Source organism: Nycticebus coucang, chromosome 2 (assembly GCF_027406575.1).
Source record: "Nycticebus coucang isolate mNycCou1 chromosome 2, mNycCou1.pri, whole genome shotgun sequence".
NCBI classification, from domain to species: Eukaryota; Metazoa; Chordata; class Mammalia; order Primates; family Lorisidae; genus Nycticebus; species Nycticebus coucang.
In genome coordinates this window covers 179,835,367-179,860,277 of record NC_069781.1, presented here as the reverse complement: position 1 = coordinate 179,860,277, position 24,911 = coordinate 179,835,367, and the positions used below count along the sequence as shown (strand labels likewise).

Genomic DNA, 24,911 nt, shown 5'->3' with positions numbered 1-24,911 from the left:
CCATACAAGGCTGTTGCAAAATGCAAACGAGCGAGCTATAGGTGTGAAAACCTTAGCACAGCGTTGGCCCGTGGTGAGACTTAGCAAGTGCTGTTGTTAATGATGACAATGATGCTTCCATTCAGCAAATGTCTCCTGAACACCCAATAAGGTGAAAATGAATTACCAACCTTTCCAGATGTGGGCTTTGTGCATTTGCAGCCATGTCCTAAGCAGGGTTTGGGACATAATTAGTTATTTTTTATTGAACATGTACTCTTTTCTAGACAATGTTCTTATTTCTCTAAATACTTTAGCTCTAATCTTCATAGCCTTCCTGCAATGCAGAAATCTGACTTTACCAGAGTCACCCAGAGACTTGCAAAGTACTCTCTGTGCTGAGGACTATCCATCATCACAATTCTGCTTCTCTTACCAGGCAAAGGTTTCAGTAATTCATGTGTAAATATTTCCAGCACCACTATTTATTTATTTTCAATATATATACTTTAAATTGATTTTTGAAACTTAACCTAGTTCTAAGCAATGATAGGAATACAATTTTGTGAATGACATACTAGGATTGCTTAGTTATACATTGAAATAAATACCTATAAAGATAATGAAAGTTCATCTTTCTGTCGCCTAAAATGATCTTTTATGTCAGCAGATGTTATGTATGGCTTACATTAAGAAACAATTGCATTTTCAGAAAGTATTAATATTATCATGGCACAAAATAGGAGAATAGTTCAAGATGGGCAGCATCAAGGATGAGAGGGCAGAGAGTGGGGTGGGTTCTCTCTTGTCAGGTCCAGACGACCTAGATGTGTTTCTCCAACAGTGGAAAAGAAGTGATGGACAGTGTGCTGAAGATGCAAGAAAGAGAGGGTGTCGACATAAAAGGAAAGGCTGCGAAAAAGTCAATAGTGCATAAAATTAAAGGGACAGGTAAACAGAGCCAAAAGAAGATAGAATTTAAAATATGGAAATTACAAAAAAAAAGGAGAGGAACACTTCCTTCCTGAGATACTTGAGAAGCAAGAGATGTTGGTGATACAGAGAAATGTGAGCAGAGAGATCCAAGCTTGGGGAGAGGATTTCAGGTGGTCTCAACTGTGTTATCACAGTAGCAAGACCCACTGCAGACAGTGGGAGTAGAGGGATAAGGTCACCCACGGAGCCAGGCGGTCAAGTTCATTTCAACTTCACTTTGTTCTCATTTTGGTTGTTACATATGCGTAACACACACAAACAGGAGGTTCACAGTTGGGGACTAGGTACTATTTCTAGAGAAAGGATGTTGTGTGGGTCACAGGAAGTGACCTTAGAGAAGGTATCTATGGATGGACAGGAGAGGCGTGGAGATTAGATGGGACTCCGGTCACGCTGGAAAGAAAGGGGCAGGTCTGGACCTATATATGTAAATTTTAGCATGAAGAATGATGAGAGATGGTGTGCTCAGGAAGAAACAGGTGACATTTTTTTTTCTTGCTGGGAAGATACAAGGACATTGGGAAATGAGTCAATTTTCAAATATAGGAAAAAAAGGACCACTGGGAATGATAAACAATTCAATAGTGGCTCAGATGGAAGAGTTAGCAGTGGAAGAGACATCTAAGTTATGACTTGTACCAAGCAATCGAATCCTTTCTATACCTGGTTAACAAGTAGGAAAAGTGAACTTAGGTACAATTAGTATGTAATGCATCTGTTTAATATTTGTATTTATACATCAACTTATAGAATTAGGATAGTATAAGGAACAGAATGTGAGTGCTGGCCTCACACAGCTCTACTATGAGGCCCGAGCTAGTTGTTTTGCCTCTAAAGTAAACATGTCTATGTTAAAAAAAGTGGGGCTTCCACCAAGTTCACAGGGTACAAGATCAGCAGAGAAGAATGTATTGCATATATACACAATACCAATGGACGATCTCACAATGAAATTAAGAAAATAACTTATAATGCCATTAAAAATAAAATATTTAGGAACATGCTTAACAAATCAATGCAAGACATAGACAAACTACAAAACATTGTTGAAGGGAATTAAGGAATTAAGTAAATGGGGAAGAATCCTACGACCATGAATTGGAAGGCTCAATCTTGCTAAGGCAGTGACACGCCTTAAGTTGGCCTATAATTGATTCAATGCAACGTCTGTTAAAACTGTGAGGAAATACTGCTAAACATAAAATAAAGTGACTAAAATGAGAAAAAAAAAAACCTAGATAATAACAAATGTTGGTGAAGAGTGGGGAAATTAGAACCCTCATATACGGATGAAAATGTAAAACAGTGCAGCTGCTTTGGAAAACAGCAAGTTTCTCAAAAGGTAATTATAGAGTTACCTGATGACCCATAAATCTCAATACCAAGGATAAACTCGAATAAATATAAGCCAAAAAATGAGAACATATGTCCACTGAAAACCTATACATGGCACATTAAGCAGCGTTATTCACGATGGCCAAAAAGTAGTAACGACCCAATGTCTATCAACTTATACACGGATAAATATAATAAAAATCATAATGTGAAAACGTAAACAAAAATAAATGTCCATACCATGGAATATTACCAAGCGATACATAGGAACAACATGCTGATGGGACGGGCCCTGAAAACATGGAGCTGAATGCACAGGACACACATCATGAGATTCCTCCCAGGGAATGTCCAGAACAGGCAAGTCCGCAGAGACGGCAAGTAGGTCAGTGGTTGTCCAGGGCTAGGGAATTGGCAGGAAAATGAGGAATGACTGCTAATACACACAGGATTTCATTTTGGGGGTGAATGTTCTGAAATCTGGGGGTGATGACTGTACATTATAAATAGACCAAAAAACACTGAATTGTACATTTAAGAGGGTGAACCATCTAGGATGTGAATTTTGCCACATCAATGCCGTTACATACGTTAACAAAAAGGAAGGGATAAAAGGTCTGTGGAGATTAAACACCTGCTGGGGTGAATGTGAACACCGTACCTTTCACACGGTCTGTGCTGACTTAAGGCAAATTTATTTATAGTTTTGATTATGCCTGTGTGTTGAGGGCCATATCATGCCCTTCTCTGTTCTATATTCTGGGCACCCCAGGGATTGTGGAATGGAAGGCAGGCCAGGAGAGGTTGTATTCCAAAACAAATACAAGAAGAGGCCTATCAGGAAAGGTTGTGTCTGACTTGTGGGCTCCATACTTATTTCTCGGGGGAATATCTGGAGGATATAAGAGAGCTGTTCCAGTCTCAGCCCAGCGGCTGCTACACTGTGGAGTCAATGCCTCTTTGACTGAGCTGCATTAATGACGGCAGTTTATTCCCATGGCAGGGATGGTACCATTCATCAGGGTCACTCCCCCTTCAAATCCCAGCATCTGAGGAGAGGTGTCTACTTTGGGAAAGCGCCAGGAACTGTGGCAAGTGGGAAGGTGACGTCTGAAAGTTGAACGGGCCTGGGGACTTGCCCACAACGCTCCTTAATTCAGTCAGTGAGACCTCTCCAAAGGGAAGTTCGCCATAATTAGAGGCGCCACAGGAATATCAAACGTATTCATAATTATATGGGAGCTTTGTTACCATGTGATGCTAAACATGTCCCTGAGATTGCTTTTGATGCTGTTTTAATTTAAGAATGATATCAGTGTTGGGAATAGTTAAAAATTATAATTTGGTAATTTATTTGAAATTGAACTTTTGATAATCATTAAATAGTTTATCAGTGTGTGTGTTTTTGATCTCTGGTTTTTGTTGCAAAAAGAAAATTAACTGATAACTGATAGATAAATCTTTGTTAGTTTTCTACTGCTATTGTTAAAAAATTACCCCCACATTTTGTGGCTTAAAACAACAACAGCACCTGTAGGTCAGAAGTGTGGCCTCAGTGGGACTCATAATGAGTTTTGGCTGAGGGGCACACATGGCCACTGTCCCCGTTTCAGTAGGGCAGTATTCCTTTTGGGGGGGCCTAGGGTTGAATTCTCTTCTGAGATCACTCAGAGTGTTGGCAGAACGTTATTTCCTGCTGCTGCGCCACATGCCTGGCGCCACGTCAGGCCAGCAACAGGTTGAATTCTCCTCTGGATCTGAGGACTTGCACCCCCGAGTCCCCTTTTGCCCCACATCTGTCACCTTCCCTCCCACTGTAACTCTCTGTTCACTCTCTTACCTTTGTCTTCTCCTTTTAGGGGCTCACGTGATTACTTGGGTTCACCTGGGTAACCCAGGGTTATCTCCATTTTAAGGTCAGCTGATTAAAAACCTTAATTATATTAGTAAATTCTCTTGCCACATTAGGAAACACAGCTGCAGAGGGAACATCAGGCTGTGGAGAACAGAGGGGCCCAAATCTTGCCTATGGCAGTTGTGTGATTAATTCTGTATGTTAACTTGACTGGCTACAGGGTGCCCAGGCATTCGGGCAGCTAACATTCTGTGTGTCTGGATGAGATTAATAGCTGTCTTGTTAGACAGAATCCATCAGACTGCCCTCCCTAGCATGGGTGGGCCACATCTCATCAGTTGAAGGCCTGACTAGGACAAAAGGCTTAAGTGAGTAAGATTTCTCCTGCTTGACTGCCTCGGCTGAGACTTGAACCAAAACTTTGGCTCTTCTTTGGTCTTGTGCTTTCCGGGTTTCAGACTGGAAATGACACTGTTGGGTCTCTTGTGCTGAGGCCTGCAGACTCAGACTGGAGCTGCACCTCTTGGCTTTCCGGCTCTTTAGCAGCTGACTGCAGATCCTGGGACTTCTGAGTCTCTATAATTACACGAGCCAATTCCTTACAAGAAATCTCTCTATATATACACATGGACACACATTCTATTGTTTCTGCTTGTTTGGAGAACTCTGGCTAATACAAACGTTCACAGAAGCCCCGAATTATCACTTTACCTCCCTCTGTCCCCAGACTAATCAAGTGACTGCAGTTTGGCCATGAGTTAAAGTCACCTCTCCCATCTTGAGTTCTGTTTTATCCTGACAGATGCACATGGTCTAAGAGAAGATATGGAAAGCAGCTAGGTTTCCCGCCCTCAAAGCTCCAGGTTCTCATCTGTAAATGAGAAACCCTTTATCTATTTCTTGGGGCGATCCAAGACTGACATGAAATGATATGTATGGAAATCCTAGCTCCAAAGACCACATATTACAGTTATATCAAAGTCAGACACTCACCAATAAACAGGAAGGCAAGGCAAGACTACCTGCGCACCTAACATATAGCTCAACAGAAATTCTGCTGAGCTGTATGGGAGAAAAGTTGTCTATCATTTTTTATTTGGACTTATATTTGGGATCCCATCTCATCAGATGAAGGCCTGATAAAAACCTTCATTACATTAGTAAAGTCTCTTTTGCCACATTAGAAAACACAGCCACAGATGGTGTGAGGTGGACAAGGTCAATTTCCTACCAAGGACATGGACCAATGGTTGGTCCCCATGAAAACAGGTAGAATAAGGGGCTCTTGGGCGGCGCCTGTGGCTCAGTCGGTAAGGCGCCGGCCCCATATACCGAGGATGGCGGGTTCAAACCCTGCCCCGGCTGAACTGCAACCAAAAAAAAAAAAGAAATAGCCGGGTGTTGTGGCGGACACCTGTAGTCCCAGCTACTTGGGAGGCTGAGGCAAGAGAATCGCTTAAGCCCAGGAGTTGGAGGTTTCTGTGAGCTGTGTGAGGCCACGGCACTCTACCGAGGGCCAGAAAGTGAGACTCTGTCTCTACAAAAAAAAAAAAAAAAAAGAATAAGGGGCCCTCACCGTTCCTGAGTTGATATTTATGTAACATTTTAATTCATTCTACAAACATCTTTGGCTTTTTAGGAGGCTAGTTAAATTGAAGGGGTGAGGATGGAGGGAAAAATACTTAAGAATTGTTAATGCCATGGTCCCCATCCCCAAGTTGCTCAAACCTCCCCAGTCTCCACAGTCCTCTTGTCTTGCTCTAGCGCCCCCTTACACAACCCCTGTGGCTCTAATCACTGGTCTGTGTGGGGCAGCATGCTTACCTGGGTGCCTTGTGATGACCCAGCAGCCAGGACCTAAGCTGCCTTTCCAAAGTAGGCACCGTCTCCAGCGTGCCAGCCTCCCAGAATATCCTGCTGTGACTTATTCTCTGGGGCTTGATTATCTTGGTGGTTGACGTGCCTCCTTGCACCTTGAAGTCTCTGAGTACATTACCGTAGAGAAGTCACTGGACTCTGTTTCCTTCATTTATTTAACCCAGGAACCATTTCAGTGATCCCCTCTCCTGCAACTAATTCTCAAACTCATAATAAAATCCTGGAAAATGCTGGTTTTCATTCATTTAAAGGTCTCCTAACCTTTGGGTACTAGTGAGGACCGTCCCTTGTGGTGAACCCCAAGCCCATTCCAAGTCCTTTCTCCCTAGTCCGCCACACACACACATACATGTACACAGACACATGTAGGCTTACACGTGGCTTTCCTTTCAGCTATGGTAACCACATGCCAAGGTTCTGCTCAAGGTGGTTGCTAATAAAAGACCATCGAGGACTTATAAAGACTGTGCATTCCTAATGAGAAGCACAAAAAAATGCCTTTTCCCCCTTTCTTCTTCCTTGAACATAGATATATCTGTGACAGGTCATGCAGCTACAGCGCAAAGTCCAAAGACCCACAGAGATTCCAGCTTGACAGTCATCAAAGCACAAGCAGCAGCCACCTCTCAGCTTCTGGAAATACCAGAAAAACCAACCTGAGATGTTTTAGCTATGCTACTTGATTACCTGAAAAAGAAGACATCCCTGATGGATACTTTAATAGAAATTTTTAACATTTAGATCCCTGGTTAATGTTTTTCTCACTCTAGAAAATTTTCTTCTGGTGATATCTGCACTTTTTTTTTTTTCTTGAAGGTAGCTTGACCTTACCTTTTAAATTTCAATTAGAACCAGGCATAGATCTACTGTTTCATGCTGGATGAAAATATCTCCAGGGCCAGAGTTTACCTAGAGCAGCTTGTTGGCCCGGGTGCTCTCACCTGAAACCCCACTGCAGTTTTGGGATTTTGCCTGTTGCCTCCCCATAAACAATAAGATAAACATTCCCTATTTAGATGCACAGCCTTGGCTGGGGAGTAGCACAGAATGCTTGTGTTAGAGACAAATGAAAGAGAATAAATATGTCTTATCATGGAGGACAAGCAGGCGTACTGAGGAGTGATTAACACACACAGAGACCGAGAAGTGCAGTCTCCTCACAGGAAGATGGGATTGAGGTCAGACCGATCTAGACTCCCGTGGCGTCTTCTCTGATTGTCAGTGTTAACCTCTCTGAGCTAGTGAGCACTCATCTAAAACATGGAGGCAATAATAGCCAGCATCATGGGGAGGATGGAAGGGAATAATGAATTTGTAAGTACCCATCCAAGTGTCTCTTACCCATGAAGTGAGCCATGATGGCTTGTTGACAGAGCAAAGACATCTGTTTGATGTGGTACCTAAGTGCCAAGGGCAAAAAGAGGAAAAGGCCGTGGGAGGGGGGTGAGCTGACTTTCCTTAGAGCTCACACTTTCGGCTGTGACTCTGCTGTAATAGAAATATATCCAGGTTGATGAAGGTACGGGTCTCAGGCTGCCCTTGGAATATGCGGGTATTGGTGGAAATTCATGAAGGGCTATCTATGTGGAACCCTTGACAGGCATCTGAAAGCTTGACACTTTAGCAGAAAATTGATTCTTTTAGAGACCCTCAATGCTCTTAGAAGACACTTGAGTAATTTTTTATTTAATCAATTGGGATTTTCATAGATTGGGATTCCTTAAAGTGAGAGAAACACAAAAGCAGGTGAGAAACAGATCAGCTATCACACCATCAAACAAACCAAAATGGAAGGTGGCATCATTTCTTCAGGAACCACCGTCTACTGTATACTGGGCCCCATCGCTACAGATTTTATCTCAAAACTGCAAGTAAGCAGAGAATCCAATACCCTTTATGTAGGTGGCACATCCTCAAATATCTCAAATAATTCTGAACTTGTATAATGCAAGACTCATCTTGACAAAGAATGGTGCTTATCCATCTTTACAAGTAAAGCAGCATCTGCTGTGGCAAGAATACATTTATTTAAACAAGTGAAGCCTATCTTCAGCCATAGGAAGAAATGAAATACAGATATGTGCCACATACAACGTGGATGAACTTTGAGCGTTATGCTAAGTGCAGGAAGCCCACACAGAAAATCACATATAGTACAGCTCTGCCTGTGTGACGTGTCCAGTTAGGCACATCTCCAGAAAGTAGCTTTGTGTTTGCCGACGACTCTGAGGAATCACTTCCGATTGCTACCAGGTTTCTTTCTAGGATAATAGAAATGTTCTAAAATTGATTGTAGGGATGATTATAGAATTCTGTGACTATACTAAAAACCATTAAATTATACATTTAAATGAGTGATTATATTAAATTATATATATTTAAATTATACACTTAATTAATATACTTAAATTATTAAGTATATTAATTATATATATTTAAATTATACATTTAAATGGTAAATTATATGGTATGGGAACTATATCTTGTTAAAATTGAGATACACACATACATATACAGGGTGGACATAAAGTTTGTGTGTAATATCCTATGTTAAACTATTTTAAATTGCACACAAACTTTATGTGTACCCTGTATATGTAGGTATTTGTTTATATATATGCGTGTGGGTCTGCATATGTATATATAAAACCCTGCCGGCTATTTTCAAATTATTCAAATTTTGTTATTCTTGGCATGTTTAAAATTTAGAGAGGATACTGGTTCTAAATTTATATACATATAAGATTTTATTTGTATTTCAATATTTCATTATTTGCCTAATTCAAAATCACACAAAATGCTGCCATAGTCAATTATTACCAATTCAATAGGAGGAAACAGAGGCTCAGAGAACCCAGTTAATAAGGAAGGGATCCAGGATTGCAATTCTGTGGGTCTTCAGAGTTCTGACTTCTCTGGGGTGCTGGTGACGGCACTAAGATCCCCCTAAATCTAAAAGGTAGTCATTACCTGCTGATAGCTCTGATGCATGTACTATTTTGTCAGGCGTGGTGCTCAAAGCTTGATCTGTACTTTCTTGTGGAACCCTTTGGCCAATCTGGGAGGGCAGTATGGTTTTCCTCACGTTACCAGGAATCATCCAGGGCTCACAGAATTAAGACAACATGTTCAAGGTCTCACAATTCATAGTGAAAACATCACTGAAAACCAGGAGATGGGAGCCATTGTTCTCAAGCCTTGTATAATACCCTTTTCTAAACATACTGATCTCCTGATGAACTGACAGGTACATTCTCATGAAGGATTTCCAGTTGATTCACTTGGAAGAAAACAATTGATATTCTCTAAAAATCTTCTAGAGACCTCTCAACTTTTTCTGTGTCCTTCCCTTCTCTCTCTGGCCCTTGGACATGTTTAAAATTGTGAGGTCAGCACATTGACATAAACGGCAGCCACACAGTGACAAGCAGTATTGGTTATGTTCAGGTCACTATTACTGGGCTTTGTCCTGAAAGTCAAGTGATAGTAGAAAATCAAAACAATAATTCTAAGGAAGTTTTCATTGTAAGGCATTGGGTATTTTTTTTAATCTAATAAAAATGTCTAATGACAAAGAGACCTCAGAATGCTTTCTGGAAAGAACTCTCAGACAATGGAGGAGACAAAGACCATTTCTGTTCTAATAAAGACTCAATTTTCTGATTACCATCCTAAAACTTGTAGCATGAAATGCATGCAGAGGAGTTTGAATGTCTCAAGCAGTGTAGCACAGTGGCCAAAAAGCATGGCTCATAGTCAGATTGGGCTTTAATGCTCATTGGTTGAGTTACACTGAATATGCCAGTTGTCATTAGATTTGGCTATAGATATAGAGACTCCAATGTAACAGTGAGTTAAATAAGACTTAAGGTCATTATTGTCTTACCTAAAATAATTCTGGAGAGACCTGTTCTCTTGGCCCATCAGAACCTCAGCCCACGAGCAGCTTTGCACATACATAGACATATATGTTACTGTTTGAGTCATCGCCCCTCACCCTGGCTTAAGACTTTAGTGTGAACCAGCAAGCATACAATGTCCTCGGCTAGAGAGAGGGCAAAATTTCACAAGTGAGAAGAGAAGCAGAGAAAACAGCAAAGCAGGTTGTGGACTGGGGTTCCGATGGACCAAGGGGACAGGTCTGTAAAGTCCTGCACATTCTGAGCAGAGAGCCCTTTCCTAAGGACAGAGAGCCCAACTGAAGAAACACCCAACCACAACCCAGAGGAAGGCTTCCACCCTGGCAACCTGTGAGAAACCAGAAACACAGCAGATAAAGACAAGGAGAGACTCTAAAGCAAAGTAGAAAACCAGAACAAGAAAGAAAACACGAAAATTCCCTAAGCCAAACTTTTGAGAAATCTTTGAAAAGAACCAGTCTTCTGAATAATAAAATAGCTTTGGGTACTCTACTTGGTTTTTGAAACATGCATCCATAATTAAAGTAAGAAAGTTGTAAGTCTATTAAAATTTTTTCTTTTATACAGGAAAACTCAACTCATGACCTATATTTTATAAAACATATACTTTAAAGGGATTTTACATGCTCTCTTCCCATTGAACTTAGCATATTGAATCGCCTCTGTTTGCTTAAGAAGGGAGACAGTTCCATACATAAATTACTCAGGGCTTTAGAAAAATCCACTATACGTGTATACATATATAAAGGTGAAGTGACTCAAAGGTATTTGTGGAGATAAATGGAAGCAGAGGCTCCAGACTATTCTCAGAAGGGATGGTAGCCTCGGAGCACTGTGCTGCAGCAAAAGCTGGTTTATCAAGCTCTCTGCTGATTATAAATCTTTTCTGACATTTGCAGACTGTCTTGATTTATGGGTGGCACAACATGTTTTCTGTATCTTCGGGAGTTCTCCTTGAGCATCTCCCAGCCTCCACTAGGGGGAGAATCTGGCTCTGTTTGAGAAAGTCACCACTAATAAGGAAGAGAAGCCAGGCGGATGTGAAATGATGAAAGAAGGTTGATGTTTCGTGTTATTCTCTCTGTCTCTCATCTACACACACACACAAACATACACAAACACATACATGCATAGACAAAAACATTTACACAAACACGCTGACCCACACGTGTGCAAGGAAATCTCCAGACTAAGGGTAGCAACGTCTGGAGTGCTGCTAACGTCATAGTGGGTGAAGTGGCTAAAGGACAGTGGATCCCGTGGGTGGGGAGGAAGTGAGCGAGCACAGGAATTAGAGTCATACAGGTCTGAGTTTAAATCCAAGCTTTCATCCTTCACTAGCTGTGTGACCGTGGGAAACAACTTGACCTCCCTGTGTCTCTTTCCTCAACTTTAAGACATGTATAAAGATTATGTGGAAAGATTAGCATAGAACCTAGACCAGTATCCAGTACAGAATCATGCTAGAAAAATACACTGGTGATCATGCCAGGGCAGGTGTCAACTCTGCCCCTCAATCCAAGTGAGATGCTCTCCGCAGCCTGTTGTCCTGGGGGTGGTGGTGAGGCAGCCCCCCACCCTTACCAGGCAGCAGTGTGTCTGGTACAGGGTAGGCACTCTAGAGATATCTGCTGGAGAATGAATGCATTGCCAATAAAGACGACATGTATTTAATAATTGAATAAAATGGGGGATTGATAGTGATCCAGGCTTTCTGCCATTTGGGGCCATTTATTCATTCCATGGAATTTATTAGGTGGCAACCATGTGCCTGGAACTCTGCTCACTGTTGGAAATAGAGGGATGAAAGGAAACAGTATGATCCCCCTGGCCTCAAGCTTATGACTGAGAAGGGACACTGAAGGTAGAATCCAATTCATACTTGAGGGAAATTTATAAACCTATTAAGGTTTACAGTTTTACAGTAATTCCATACACACAGCATCAATGACAGTAAGCTGGTATCATAAAACGAGTCAATATTTAGTATTTCCCCATTTGTCACAGGCTTGCCACAAAAATTATACATGACCTTTTCCCTCAGTCTCCACTGTTGCCCCCTCCCCCCTGCCCCATCCATCCCATGGTCCTCTCGTGCCCAGGATGTTGAAATGTCCTCCTTCCATTCTCCACTGAGTAGCATGTGTCTTTCTTTTTTAACAGTAAAATCAGATATAGCCACTTAAAACCACCCATGGGCTTCCTACTACATTTAAAATGCAATCAAACTTCTGGTGCTCTAAACCAGAAAGATCAGGTAGTAGGTATTTTGGGCTTTGTGAGATACATAGTTTCTGTTTCAGCTTCCCAGTTTGGACAGCATAGTGTGAAAGCTGCCTTGGTCAGTGTGGAAATGAATGGGCCTGTCTGCATTCCAATAAAACTTTATTTAAAAAAAAAACAGGCAGTAGGACAGATTTGGCCCATGGTGCATAGTTGGTTGACACCTGCCCTATATGAACTTGCCCTTGCCTATCTCCCTACTCTTGGGAATGTAAGAGAATTCCAGACAACCTGTCTCTTCTCTGCCTCTCCTTCCAGTCATTCCTGTCTTAGACTTCTACACTTCTGTCCCTCTGCCTGAAATTCCTTGATCGATACCTTTACCTGGTGGGCTCCTCTGCTCTCACTAGACTCAGCTTATTCAAAGGACTTAAATTATCTTGTTTATTCTTTTTGTTGTTAACATGAGATGTAAAAGTCCGGAGTGATCCTTGCTATGCTATATCTTTGGCACTAGACTGTTATCTGGCTAATGGATGCTGTGCCTTAAATATTTGATGAGTGAAATGGCCATAAGGAACTAATTTGAAATAAGGGTTTCCCTGAAATTATAACTGTTTAATGCCATGGTGTATCTGGCACTCTGTTTTACTCAGTTGTCACACCAGAAATTGCTAGACTGGTCAGAGCGACTCCTTAGGAGTCAGGGAATGTTCCAGTGGCACTGGGGATCATGCTCTGTGTTAGAGAAACTCAAAGACTTTTTCACTTTTTCTTTGCCGCTGTCAACTGTCACCCAATTTCCATTTTTGCTAGAAATTCCTGTTAGATTTGTTTTTCAAAAGATTGTGGAGTGGTCCCTAAGTTTCTGAAGCTACTGAGGTTCCTTTACCCTACATCTACTTTAAACTACTATTGTATTTTAATTCATATAATTAATATTTTAATTTCCAAGTTTATTTTTAAAAATATTTCTGCCACAAATCCTTCTGTCTCCCATATGCAGAGTGATGGAAAGATGGTTCCCGGTTTGAACCTATATACATCTATATTTTCTTAAAAAATTAGCCAGCAGGGTTCCCAAACATGTCTTTTTATAAGAAAGTGATCACTATAAGCCTGAGGGCCACATCCCTCCAGTTCACCCTAAAATCAGAGGTCTAATGTGAGTGGTGTGAGCATAGGGAACTGGCTGTGGACACACCCACAGCCTGGCCTGGGCATCAGACTTCACAGGCAGAGAGGAGAGAGATTCAGGAAACAAGGGGTGTCTGATTCTGAATTGATCTCTAGCCCCTAGATGTAAATGGGAATTTAGGGGGAGAAAAGGCTACACATAAAAGTGGTAAGAGTTGTTTCTGAAGTCACTTGTGTTGACATTAAGACACACAGTTGCACTGGCTGGGTACAAAGGGGATAAGGGATTCTCTCCTTACTCACCAGACCCTTTGGTATCCTGAAAACCAAAGTAAACCAGCAGGAGTGGGTCCTACTGCAGTGGTGCCCACAAGAGAGGGGATAGGGCATGGAGGAAGGAGAATCCAGGGGGCTCTGACAAGGAGTTGATGGGCTTGGTGCCAAGGCTACGTGAGATCTCACCTGGAGGAACTTAGGACAAGTTAGGAACAACGTGGTGAAGATTCAATTTCTTGAATGACCAGGTGGAGTGAATAGCTAGTGAAGTGCAGGTAACACTTTTCGTATCACTTATTTCTAAATCTTCCCCTTGGGAAGTGATTGGATTACTTCTGATTGGATTACGTAATTCTTTCATAAGATTTGTTTTATGGTTGTCTGTGCTGATGTGATTTTACTATAAGTCAGTGCCGTCTGCTCTGATCTCAAGGGCTCGTGGCATGTTAATGACATCTATTCCTGGGAATCACTCCTGGGCTGAGCCTCAGGTGGGGACTGGAGGGAAAGGGCTAACACCTGCAGGCCTTTGCCTCAAACACTGCTCCCAGAGAGGGCTCCACAGCAAAGCAGTCCACAATCTACAGATGTGGCAATGGCCACAAAACTTGCAGGTATTAAGTATGATGCAGGGAAACAAACACAAATATACACCGGTACACTCGTGGGAGAAAAGAGAGACTATGGTACTCCTAATGCGCGCATGAGCTTAGCCAGGATACAGAACCAAATCCTCTGGTTACAAGCATCAATATGAATCAGAATGTAATAAGGCATATCCTCTTGCCCATCAATCCCGCTCAGAAGAATTTATCCTAAAGAAATTGTCACACACGTGGGAAGAGATGAGTTCTCCCCTGCAGAATTGATTATAAGTGTACAAAAGTGAAAACAACTTAAATCAATAGGGGATTGGTTAAGTAGATGATGGCAGATCCAGGCACTCGCTGTTTAAAACAATGATGTAGCCTGATGCTTATCGATTTACAAAAATGTCCATAGGACCCTGTGGAGCGGAGAGAATGATTTACAGCAAAGCTTGTAGAGTTACATTTCTGCAAACTATGCCCCTGCCTCTCTCCATGCAGCGCGGCCCCAGGAGCACCTGGAATGATGCTCATGGAAATGTCAGCCCTGCTCATCTCTGGACGGCAGGGTTGGGGTGTGTGCATGTGTGTGTTTGGTGGTGGTGGTGGGGGGTTTGACTGCATTCTGTTTCACTTAAAAAAATGGAATTGCTTTATTTATTTATTTTTTAAGATCTATCTCCTTAAGAAAAGAAGCAAACAAAATGGCACGTGGGATTGGCTAGGACAGTTAAAAGTTCAAACACCAGCAAAAGGAAATCTCACAGTCTGCATCGCAATGACGGCCATGAATAAAGAAATTAAAGAAGTCACCAGAAAAGGAACTTTCCTACTAGGCCATACCAACAAACCGAAGACTTTTACTGAGCTAGGTGTCAAACCTCAGCTATCAAACATCACAGCCATCTTTATTGAGTTCAAGCTGTTTTGGAAAGTAGCAGCTTCTCAGCAAAGCTGAGCTCTTGAGACCTTTTGTCCCACAGGCCACTTGATCGGTTGTTTTTCCTCAGGTCTGGCCTGGTTGGACTTGTTTAAAGTAAGTATGTCTTGAAGAGGCACTCAGGTGGGCACCAGAGTAAAAATAAAAGACAACCCCCTTACTTCTCTCCCATCCCCCATGCAGAGGGGGCTCCTCTCACAGGAGATGAGATCTGGCCCCTCCTGAGATAAGCACCTGCCTGGCTGCATTGCAGCATTCACTGCAATTCTGATCGTGATTTATTTTTGCCTGTCCTTCGTCTTGGCTGTGAATACTAGGAGGGTATGAGCAGTGCCTGTCGGGTCCACGGCTGCCGATTCAGAGATCAGAATAGGGTCAGCACAGAGCAGGTACTCAGGATGAGTACTGGATGAAAAACCACAAGGGAAGCAAGGGAGGAAGAAAGAGAGGGCAAATGATGGGGCTTCTGCAAAATTAGAAGACGAGGATGTAACTGCTAATGTCTGCTTGTCTTCAACAGCTTTAAGAAGCGTCTGCATGTGACCTTAAGTTATGTGCACCTCTTGTGACTCAGAATACATACTCCCAGGTAAATACCACGCTCATCTCTCTCAGTCTGGCAGGTTAGGAACTAATTCCACCCTCCCACGACCTCTATCCACCGACATCTTTCCAAGCTGCCCTACCTGTCCAGGGTGGGGAGTGCCAGGCAGGGTGGCTAAAAGCGTGGAGGAAGAGCCCAGTGGGCCAACCCCATGGCCAGCTCTTGATCTTACCGGAGGCCCAGACCTCCTGAAGTGCTCTGGCTATGGGGTCCCAGATTGCGTTTGCTCACAGCTGGCTGAAGGGTCTGGAAATTAAAGTGCTCTGGGGACAGCTGTCATCCAATGTCTATCATCAGGCTTAAGGGGATACCCAGCCCAGCTACCTGGTCCCTTGGCTGAGATAACTCCAGTGGTGTATTTGAGTCATTTTCTAAAGCTCCCTCAGAAGGATAAGCTTCAGCTGCCCACCCTGGGGCTGAGTTGATACTGTGCCTCGAGTTGGCTATCTTCCCTCTCCTGTCCCATTCTGTACCTGGTGTCCCTGTACCTCTAAGGTAAAGCACAGGCCTGAATGCCCATCTCAGGGTCATCTTGGGGGAGCTGGCATGCCCTTCCTCATGGCCAGCTCTTCTCAAAGGTGCCAAGGGGATGGCTGGTGGCAAACCACTGTGAACTGGTGTCAGTAAGCCACTGTGGGGACGAGTGCCCTGTGGCAACTTCAGGAATCCAAGCTGTGTCCTCACACTCAGGAGGTCTCGGCTTGTCCTAAGACATCCCAAGCATCCAGAAAACACCAGCTGAGTACAGAGATGTGGCCGGCCCATAAATCAATGCCTGTGTCTCTGCAAAGGGAACAGCTCGTGATCTGCAAAGTTCAAAGACTATTATTTTCTGTTGATCTTCCTTCATCCAAGAATGATTCCCTGAAACAATACCCTGGAGTTTAGTGCTGAGCAGCTGGGAATAGTTTCCTGTCTGCACACGCAGATAAATATGGGTGACCTTCTTGTGTGATGGATTGGTCCTGAGGGGATTCAAATACACGGGAACCTGAAAATGATGTTTGGGTTTGTTGGGAGATGAATTCTCTTTCACACATATTATGAGTCTCTTTTGCTTTACCTTTGCTAAAGGGTACTTTGCCGGGACAAAAATAATAGTCATGGTATTCATGATATAAAGGCATTTCCTGAACATTTATTACGTTCTAAGCACTGGGCGAAACACAAAATTCTGTGATATTCAGCCTCCACTACAGAAAAGGCAGTTGAGGCTTCTAGAAGGATCAATAAACTTGCCCAAGGTCTCATCTTAAGAAGGAGCTGAGCTGTAGGCTACACTGCTGTGTGCAGGGCCTGCTGCATAATTCGTAGGGCTCAGTACAATGTGAAAAGGAGCCCCACACTCAACACTTGAGAGTTTCAAGATGGTAACAACAGATGGTTAACCCACGAACCAGGTACGTCTGAACACAGGGTGTGGTGAGCTGTAAAGGTCACACCCCATGAAGCTTTCCCTGGTTATTTGGGCTCAGAAGAAGGAGAGCATTTCCATGTTGGACCCTCCTTAGCCCTACATACTGAGCAACAGATCACATTACACTGCAATCATCTTCCGTCAGGACCTAAACCTGCTCCCCTGACAGCCCTGCACAAACACCTCCCATGGCAAGGCCTGCCAGTCATCCACGGTGCCAACCCCAGGAGCAGGAGAAGAGACCTGGTGGGTTTCTTACAGCTCACACAGACGTGGACTGTGGGGCATGGGTCTGGGCCAGTCTTCTGAGCATGTGCCAGAGCAGGTCTGGTGGGAATTTGACCAGAGAACTGAGGCAGATGTGGCAGGATTCCATCCACAGAGGGAAGAGCCATCCATTGAATGTTCAAACCAGAGGTAGGGACACTGATCCTGTCTCCTCCACCAGCCTTGTGACTTTGGGCCAATTTCCAGACCGCTTTGATGTTCAGTTTTCCCCACTGTGAGATAAAGATGGTGACATCTACCTCTCAGAGGAGGACGTGGTACCGGGATGATATAAAACTGGTATGTGATGTAAAACATGCTGATGTAAAGCTCGTAGCACATGTAAGGGCTCAACTCAGAGATACACTAGTCCAATGGCTGTTTTTACCAGGAAACGTGTGGCACGGTTGAAGGGATACGTGACATGAAGATCATACAGGTTGAATCCCAAACGCGGTCCTGGATCTCGCATTTGTGTGAACCAGGAAAAGTCACTGAACTCTTCCCAGGGTCAGTGTCCCCCTCTACAAAGTGGGTGCTGTACAATGTCTCAACACATAGGATTCTGTGAGCCACACTGACGCAGCAAATTATGGAAACAGGAGAGGTGTTCATTTTTATAGCCAGTGTTGGTTTCTATAACTTGCAAGGGTTTTGGGTAGAAAGGAGGCTCCTTTCCCCAAATCCCACGGTCCTCCCAAATGCTTCAGGAGCCACCGTGCCTCAACTCTCTTACAGGAGCCTACGGAATAAAGTGGCCTTTTGTCTGAAAGTTTTTTGCAACATTTCCATATTCTTGACCTCAATTTGACGGATTTCATTTCAATACCTGCTCTGTAGTGAAACTCAGAGGGTGCTAAAAATGAAAACAATGAATCAGAACAAATTCTGCAGAGCCTGAAGAACCTACGCCACACACACGTCCCAGTCTTCACGTATTTTTAGGGGATAATGCTAATCACAAACAGATATTGGAGGTGGTTTATGTTTTGCTGGAAAAGCATCTATCCCTAACTGAATAGTTGTGTATTTAAGAAATTCAAGGCACATAAAAAGTCTATTTTTCTTCGAAAGTATGATACATATATAAAGCAATAAAATCCAATATTCTTTCCTAAACCTTCAGGAAGGGCAGTGCAGGAGGAAGAGCGGGGACTGTCTGATCGTACACACACATAATAGACAGAGACCTGCCTGCTCACAGCTGCCTTTTACCAGCGTCATTTACATTTAGAAGACTTTTCTGGCCCTTCCAAATTCTAGTCACTCATATACAGGGACGGGGTACCACAGACAAAACCAGGAATCATTCTTCCATTCTGCTTAAACTCTGGCCTCTTTAATGATTTTCCCTATGGGTTCTCCTAACTTGTTTGGTGCATCCGCATGTTACGATGTTTCTGTAAACATCAAACTCAAATTCCAGGCTCTCCCTCACCAGAAGCCATCTCTCCTACTGAGAGGAGCCGCCCTGAAGTGACCTGACCTACCCTCACCTGCGTTCTCTCCTTCCCTCCAGCCTGTTACCACTTCTCTGCCCCCAGACACCCTTCAGTGCAGGGAATTCGCTCTCACTGTTACAGACTACAGAAGCTGGGAAGGGAGAGGGTAGCTCCTGCCCCAGAAGATCTAGAGAAGTGTATAGGGACCCACCTCCTGGAAGCTGAAGGGAGGATTTAGGCATCTCACATACAATTATCCACCTGGTCATCTGAGAAGGTTACCGTGACAACACTTCCAGAGCCTCCTGTATCTACCAGTCATTGATACATCCCATCAATTCAGTGACGGGGGAACAAAACGGTCAAAGCAATCCTCAGGCTTCCGTCTCCCGTCTGGTCTCTGCTGAGAGACTACTTTACTTATTTGTTTGAGTGTAATGCAGCTGCCGCTATAGTGTTACTGTTAATATGGTGGTGGGGGGGGTAATGCGACGATGTTGATGCGCACCAACAAGTTGAAACAGCAATAGAACAGTCTCCCCAATCTCTAAAGAACATGTGCGCCACCTTCCCAGCCTTACACCAGTGGCAAGCCGACTTGACATACCTGTGGGTGACCCTTCCATGACGTGGCCGACGTAGGGCCCTTCCCGAAAGATGGGCCTGTTGTCATTCTGATCAATCACGATGACTTCCAGCGGCACTGGCCCCTCGAGCGTTTTGCCGTTGACATCGGTGGTCTCCACAAAGAGCTATTTGAGCAGAGAGATTGGGGGAGAAAGAAGGCATTAATCCACTGTGAAAAGTGAAATCACGTTCTCTGGGGAACACGTGTCATATCAGCTATTTTATGAGCCCTTGGCAATATTCAGACTTTGGTCTTGGTGAATAGTTACTGGAACCAGAATAGAAACTAAAACATTCCAGAATAAAACGCAAAGATGCGTTCATGTTAGATGCCCTTCCGTAAATGTACAATGAACTCATCAAATCTGCAAAGAACGTTAAAAAAAAGATAAAAGAAAGAAAAACCAAAACAAAATTTGCAATCAGCCATAGCTGAACAAATGTGCTTATGTTGTTTCTGCTTTTCCAGTATCATTATGCTTAAAAATAACATTATGCTAATAAAAATAATTGACTAAGCAGTTATAAAGTGAGTACATTAAGAGATAACCAACAGTGTTCATGGCAATGCTCGGGAGAAATTCCAGCTGGTGAGGATTCGTAGAGGGCCTTCCCACAGCAAGCAACAGCATCTGCAGGGGCCTGAAAGAGGCCTGGGGATTCCTGTCGACCAGGCCTGTTATGCCTATTTTATATCAGGAGGATTTCACAATGCCATGAAACAGTTCTATATAGAACTACCTTCAGATCTCACTGGAAAAGGCAGTATAAAACACAGTTTATTATTTGTCCTGGAAACAAGGGTTTGTGGCATGGCATTTCTAGTGAATCATAGCAACCTGATGTTCTCATTGTCTGTGCCTAATTCAGCCTTGATTTAACTCAGGGCTGACCGTCACACTTCTTCTTGGATATAAGTGGAGATCTCTGCATAGGAGGTGACAGAGTATTTTGGTCAGAAAAGGGCATCTGCATTTAGAATCCCAGCACAACTCTTCACCATCTGTGTGACCTTGGGCACTCAGTATCTCAGTTTGCTCATCTGTAAAATGGGGTTAATAACAACATCCATGACTGGGAAAATAATACCAACAATCATCTTGTGTTTACTTAGACTCTATGCCCTATTAACTCACTTGATCCTTACAATGACTCTAGGAACCAAGTGACAGACAAGGAAACGGACGCAAATAGAGGTTAAGGGGTGGATTTGACCTTGGGAAGTCTGCCTCCAGAACTCACATTTTTAACCACTAAAGCATTGAATGGAAGGCCTACCACATAATGTATCTCAAGAATATTACCAGCAGCTATTGTTGCTACTGTTATGAGTATTACTATAAAAACTAGCCCAAATTAGGAAAATGAAAGAGAAACATTCTTCCTACAAATCAGTCCAGTTATATCCCTACCTGATGGCATGGTAAAACTGTATGACCCTTTTTGAAAGGAGCTTGGCAAAATTCAACACGAGTCATGAAAAACTTGTATACTTTGTTCCATTTAGTAAGTACGTCCAATCCTATTTGAGATGAGTTGCATTATATACATGAAAATATATGTTGCAGTGATACTTCTAATAATAAAATTACACTGGCATCCCTTTAAATGTCCAGTGGAAGGGGACTAGTTGAAAAACTATTTGAGTAACAACATGTTAGAATACAGCCATCAAATGATTATAAAATCTGTTGATCTACTGAAAATATTGACTTAAAATCTATAAAACAGCATGTATATACCTGTGCAACATATGAATGTGAACAGAATTAGAAGGCAGTAAGCAAAATGAAACCAGGTTTGTGTGGGTAGAGGAATTTTTTGTTTCATTTTTTCTTTAATGTTATATCATTGTTTCACTAGTAAATTCACACACATACTCCCTTTGGTTTCCAGGGCCTGATAAAATACGGCAAGGAAAAATTAACTTAATCAAGAAAAAAAAATAGTGGATAGAGCCTTCTAACATTTTCACACAAAGGAAACTTTACAGAAAATGGACTTTTATGCTTTTTTTTTTTTTTTGAGCTATTATGAGAATACTGCTAACAAAGTAAATCAATCAAAATGAAGTGTTGGGGCCAATTTCATGTAATAACAAAGGTCTAGCTTTTTGTATTCCCAAAATAGCTAAGGACTTGACTTTAAATCAACAAAAAAATCTATGTCTAAGGATAACAAATCTTCAGCTTCTACAAGACTCGGCCATTATCATAAGCCACAGGTAGGATAGCGGATCAGAAATCGTATCTGCCAAATATATAAATATGTTGATACTTGGAAGAAGAGACTTCAGATCCATCTCAACATAATAGAAAGACCCTATGGAGATACAGTTGGTCATGAATATGCAAAATACTGAGCTAAATCTCCAAAAACTACACAAATAGACAACCTGATGATATTTTATGTTACAAAACTATCCAGAGTTGACTCTGACTTTTTAGTGGAGAATAATATCAACAGAAACCAAGACTTTGGGAATAGTCTCTACAAAAATAACAAAACGCTGTTAAGTGGAATTTCCTCATTTTAAAGCTAATTTAATGAAAATTCTATGAGGCCTCACTACACATCAGTCATTGTGCTGAACGTTGGGTGGGCAGTGGTTAATGAAAAAGATACTGCAGCCTGCAGAGATAGGCAATGGACAAGAAAAACATATATATATATATAAACAAGACAATTTCAGCTCAAGATGAGGGCCTTGAAGAACATGAGATAGGGTCATGGGTTAACTCTGCACCATCCAGCACTAGCAGCTGCCGGCCATGTGTGGCTTTTGAAATCTGAATCTCAGTTCTCTGGTCAAACTAAATGTGTGTCAAAGTGCTCAGTGGCCACATGTGGCTGGTGGATACCATGTCACACACCCATCACTGCAGAGATCAGGCTGAAGCATGGCCAAGAAGCGCAGGTGTGAGGGAAGCCAACATCTATCTGAGATAAAATGTCTGAGAAAATCTTATTGCTGAGAACATATTCCAGCTGAGACTTAAAAGCCAAGAAAACAGAGAGCCCTGGGAACACGCCTGGGAAGGGTTCTAAACAGCAGGAATATTGCAAGAATAAATGAGCTGAGGTTGGGACAGAGTTGGTGTTCATTCCGGAGCCAGGAATGGCTTACATGAGAATTAGGGCTCAACTCAACTCCAAATGGGGTATGTTAAGGTTCATTCCCATACAGGATTCTCTGCATATAGAAACTTGAGCCCATGTGAGGAGTGAAGACTGAGCTTCCTCTGCATTGCTGGGAAGGCAGAGATGAGGAAGGGAAGGCTGCCATGCTTCAAGGAAGCACAATGGCCTGAATAAATAAGACAAATGACAGCGCTTCACTGAGGTGCAGATAGTTCTAAAACCATCATGGTGATAATGTCAGTGAGAATTAAGCATGTGTGTGAAAAAGCTGTTAGTAAGCACAGCCTCTTCTGACCAATTGTTTTTTTTTTTTTTTTTGTAGAGACGGAGTCTCACTTTATGGCCCTCGGTAGAGTGCCGTGGCCTCACACAGCTCACAGCAATCTCCAACTCCTGGGCTTAAGCGATTCTCTTGCCTCAGCCTCCAGAGTAGCTGGGACTACAGGCGCCCACCACAACGCCCGGCTATTTTGTGGTTGCAGTTTGGCCGGGGCCGGGTTTGAACCCGCCACCCTCGGTATATGGGGCCGGCGCCTTTCGGACTGAGCCACAGGCGCCACCCTTGACCAATTGTTTACTGTAAAGAAATCCAACATTCCCAAGAGTTTTCATAACTGTTCTCCTACAAGGTCAGACCCACAATTACCAAATGCCAAACTTTCTGAAGGTAGGCTTTTAAATTCTGGCAGAAATTTACCTCCAGAAAATAAACATTCAAGGGGCATTGTCACCTTCCTTCTTTCTTCCTAATTAAAATACCCAAAACACACAAATCCTTAGTTGGAAAAGACTGGAGCAAGGTTTATCTCCTTTGAATTACATGATAGAGTCAAATGGCTGTGTGTGGGGCTCCCAAAACAAAAGAAGCTGGACTGCACCCAAAGGGAGGCGTTATCACACGTTCCGTCTTTGTGCTTGAAGTGAGCTGGCACTTAGCAGAACCGCCCCTGAGAAGAACACCCAGGAGCTGCTGGCAGAAGGCAGTGGAATAATTGCTCAAAGGAGATGGGAGCCGCCCAGCCCCTCAATGCCCGTTTCCACACCATCTCCTCAGACTTGAGGAGCTTCTGCTCTTAGTTCCAATGATTAACTTACCTGGGAATAAAGACATGTAAGGCATGTTAATAAAAATCTCTACGATGGAGCCAGAACAAGAGGGGACACTCAATAAATGACAGCTAGACAAGTTGTCCAAGGCTGTATCTAATGCGCTAACTTATTCCAGGGCTTCTGGCCTGAACTCTGACCATCTATACGTTTGATCACCTTCTGAGGTACATGTTCTAGCTCCTTTCTATTCAAAGTTCATTCAGCCCTCCCACCCCCACCTGCAGCACTGGAGTCCCACGGGAGCTGGTTAGATTGCAGACTCCTGGCCTTGCCTAGTTAGTCCCACTGAGCCATTTTAACAACATTTCTAGGGAATTCTGGAACACATTACCCTAGGAGCAGTGCTATACTGGGACATGGTGGAGATGGAAGTCCAAGGGGTTTGCAGAATTTGAGAATGGCACTCCCAGGTTCAGAAACAGGAAAGGAAGCTCTAAAGAGAAGGCCGAGGCCACCTGCCCACTCGCCTCAGCACGGCTCTTGGACTTATTTGTCAACCCCAAGTATACAGGTGAGGCGAAGTGGATGTTGTCTGGGGATCTGTGTAGGGAGACTTTTCATGTGCACACACACACACACGGATGCACACGCACATACTTACATGCATGTCATACACAATAAAACACATAGATGTAGCCACATGCACACATCTCTCATAAATAGCAGTTTTTCCTGTCTTCTTCTAATCTTCAACTGCACCTGACGATTGCTTAAGAAGCACATTTTTCCTCATCACATTCTGAGAAGGTATCAAATGGCAAATAGGTAGGAGAGAGTTGCTTATTAATTGAAAAGTGAAGTGTTGCAGAAAGCAAAGTGAAATGGAGAGGTCGCAGAGAACAGTAAGTGAGGGTTGCGGGCCCTGAACCTCCTCAGTCTGAGTGTGAGTTTTGCACTCCAACACGGCGGCATTATTCCCCCATCCTGGGAGGGGTGACTTCATCAAGCGTTGTTATTATAGGGGCTATGGGTCATCATCCAGGGGAAATTTGTTATAAATTTAGATTCTTTAGAAATTTACATAGAAACCAGCACTTGGAGAGATCCTGGTGCTGGAGGTTTACTCAGCACTCTTGGGAGATAGACGGAGAGCCCAGAAGCCTCTGTGGCAGTAGTGGGCGTGAGAGGCCTGCATGGAGGCTTCTGGGAGCTGTGGAGAGAACACTGCTCCTGGATT

General features: G+C 43.0%; 1 protein-coding gene across 5 annotated transcripts in view; it reads right to left on the bottom strand.

Moving 5' to 3' along the window:
• Window positions 1-24,911, bottom strand: part of CDH13 (cadherin 13) — a 1,454,811-nt gene that overhangs the window by 346,884 nt on the left and 1,083,016 nt on the right. For all 5 annotated transcript variants that reach the window (XM_053609618.1, XM_053609625.1, XM_053609630.1 and 2 more), the window contains one exon: window positions 19,464-19,608. In XM_053609618.1, the coding sequence (XP_053465593.1) occupies window positions 19,464-19,608 (145 nt within the window). The remainder of the gene's footprint in view (window positions 1-19,463; window positions 19,609-24,911) is intronic.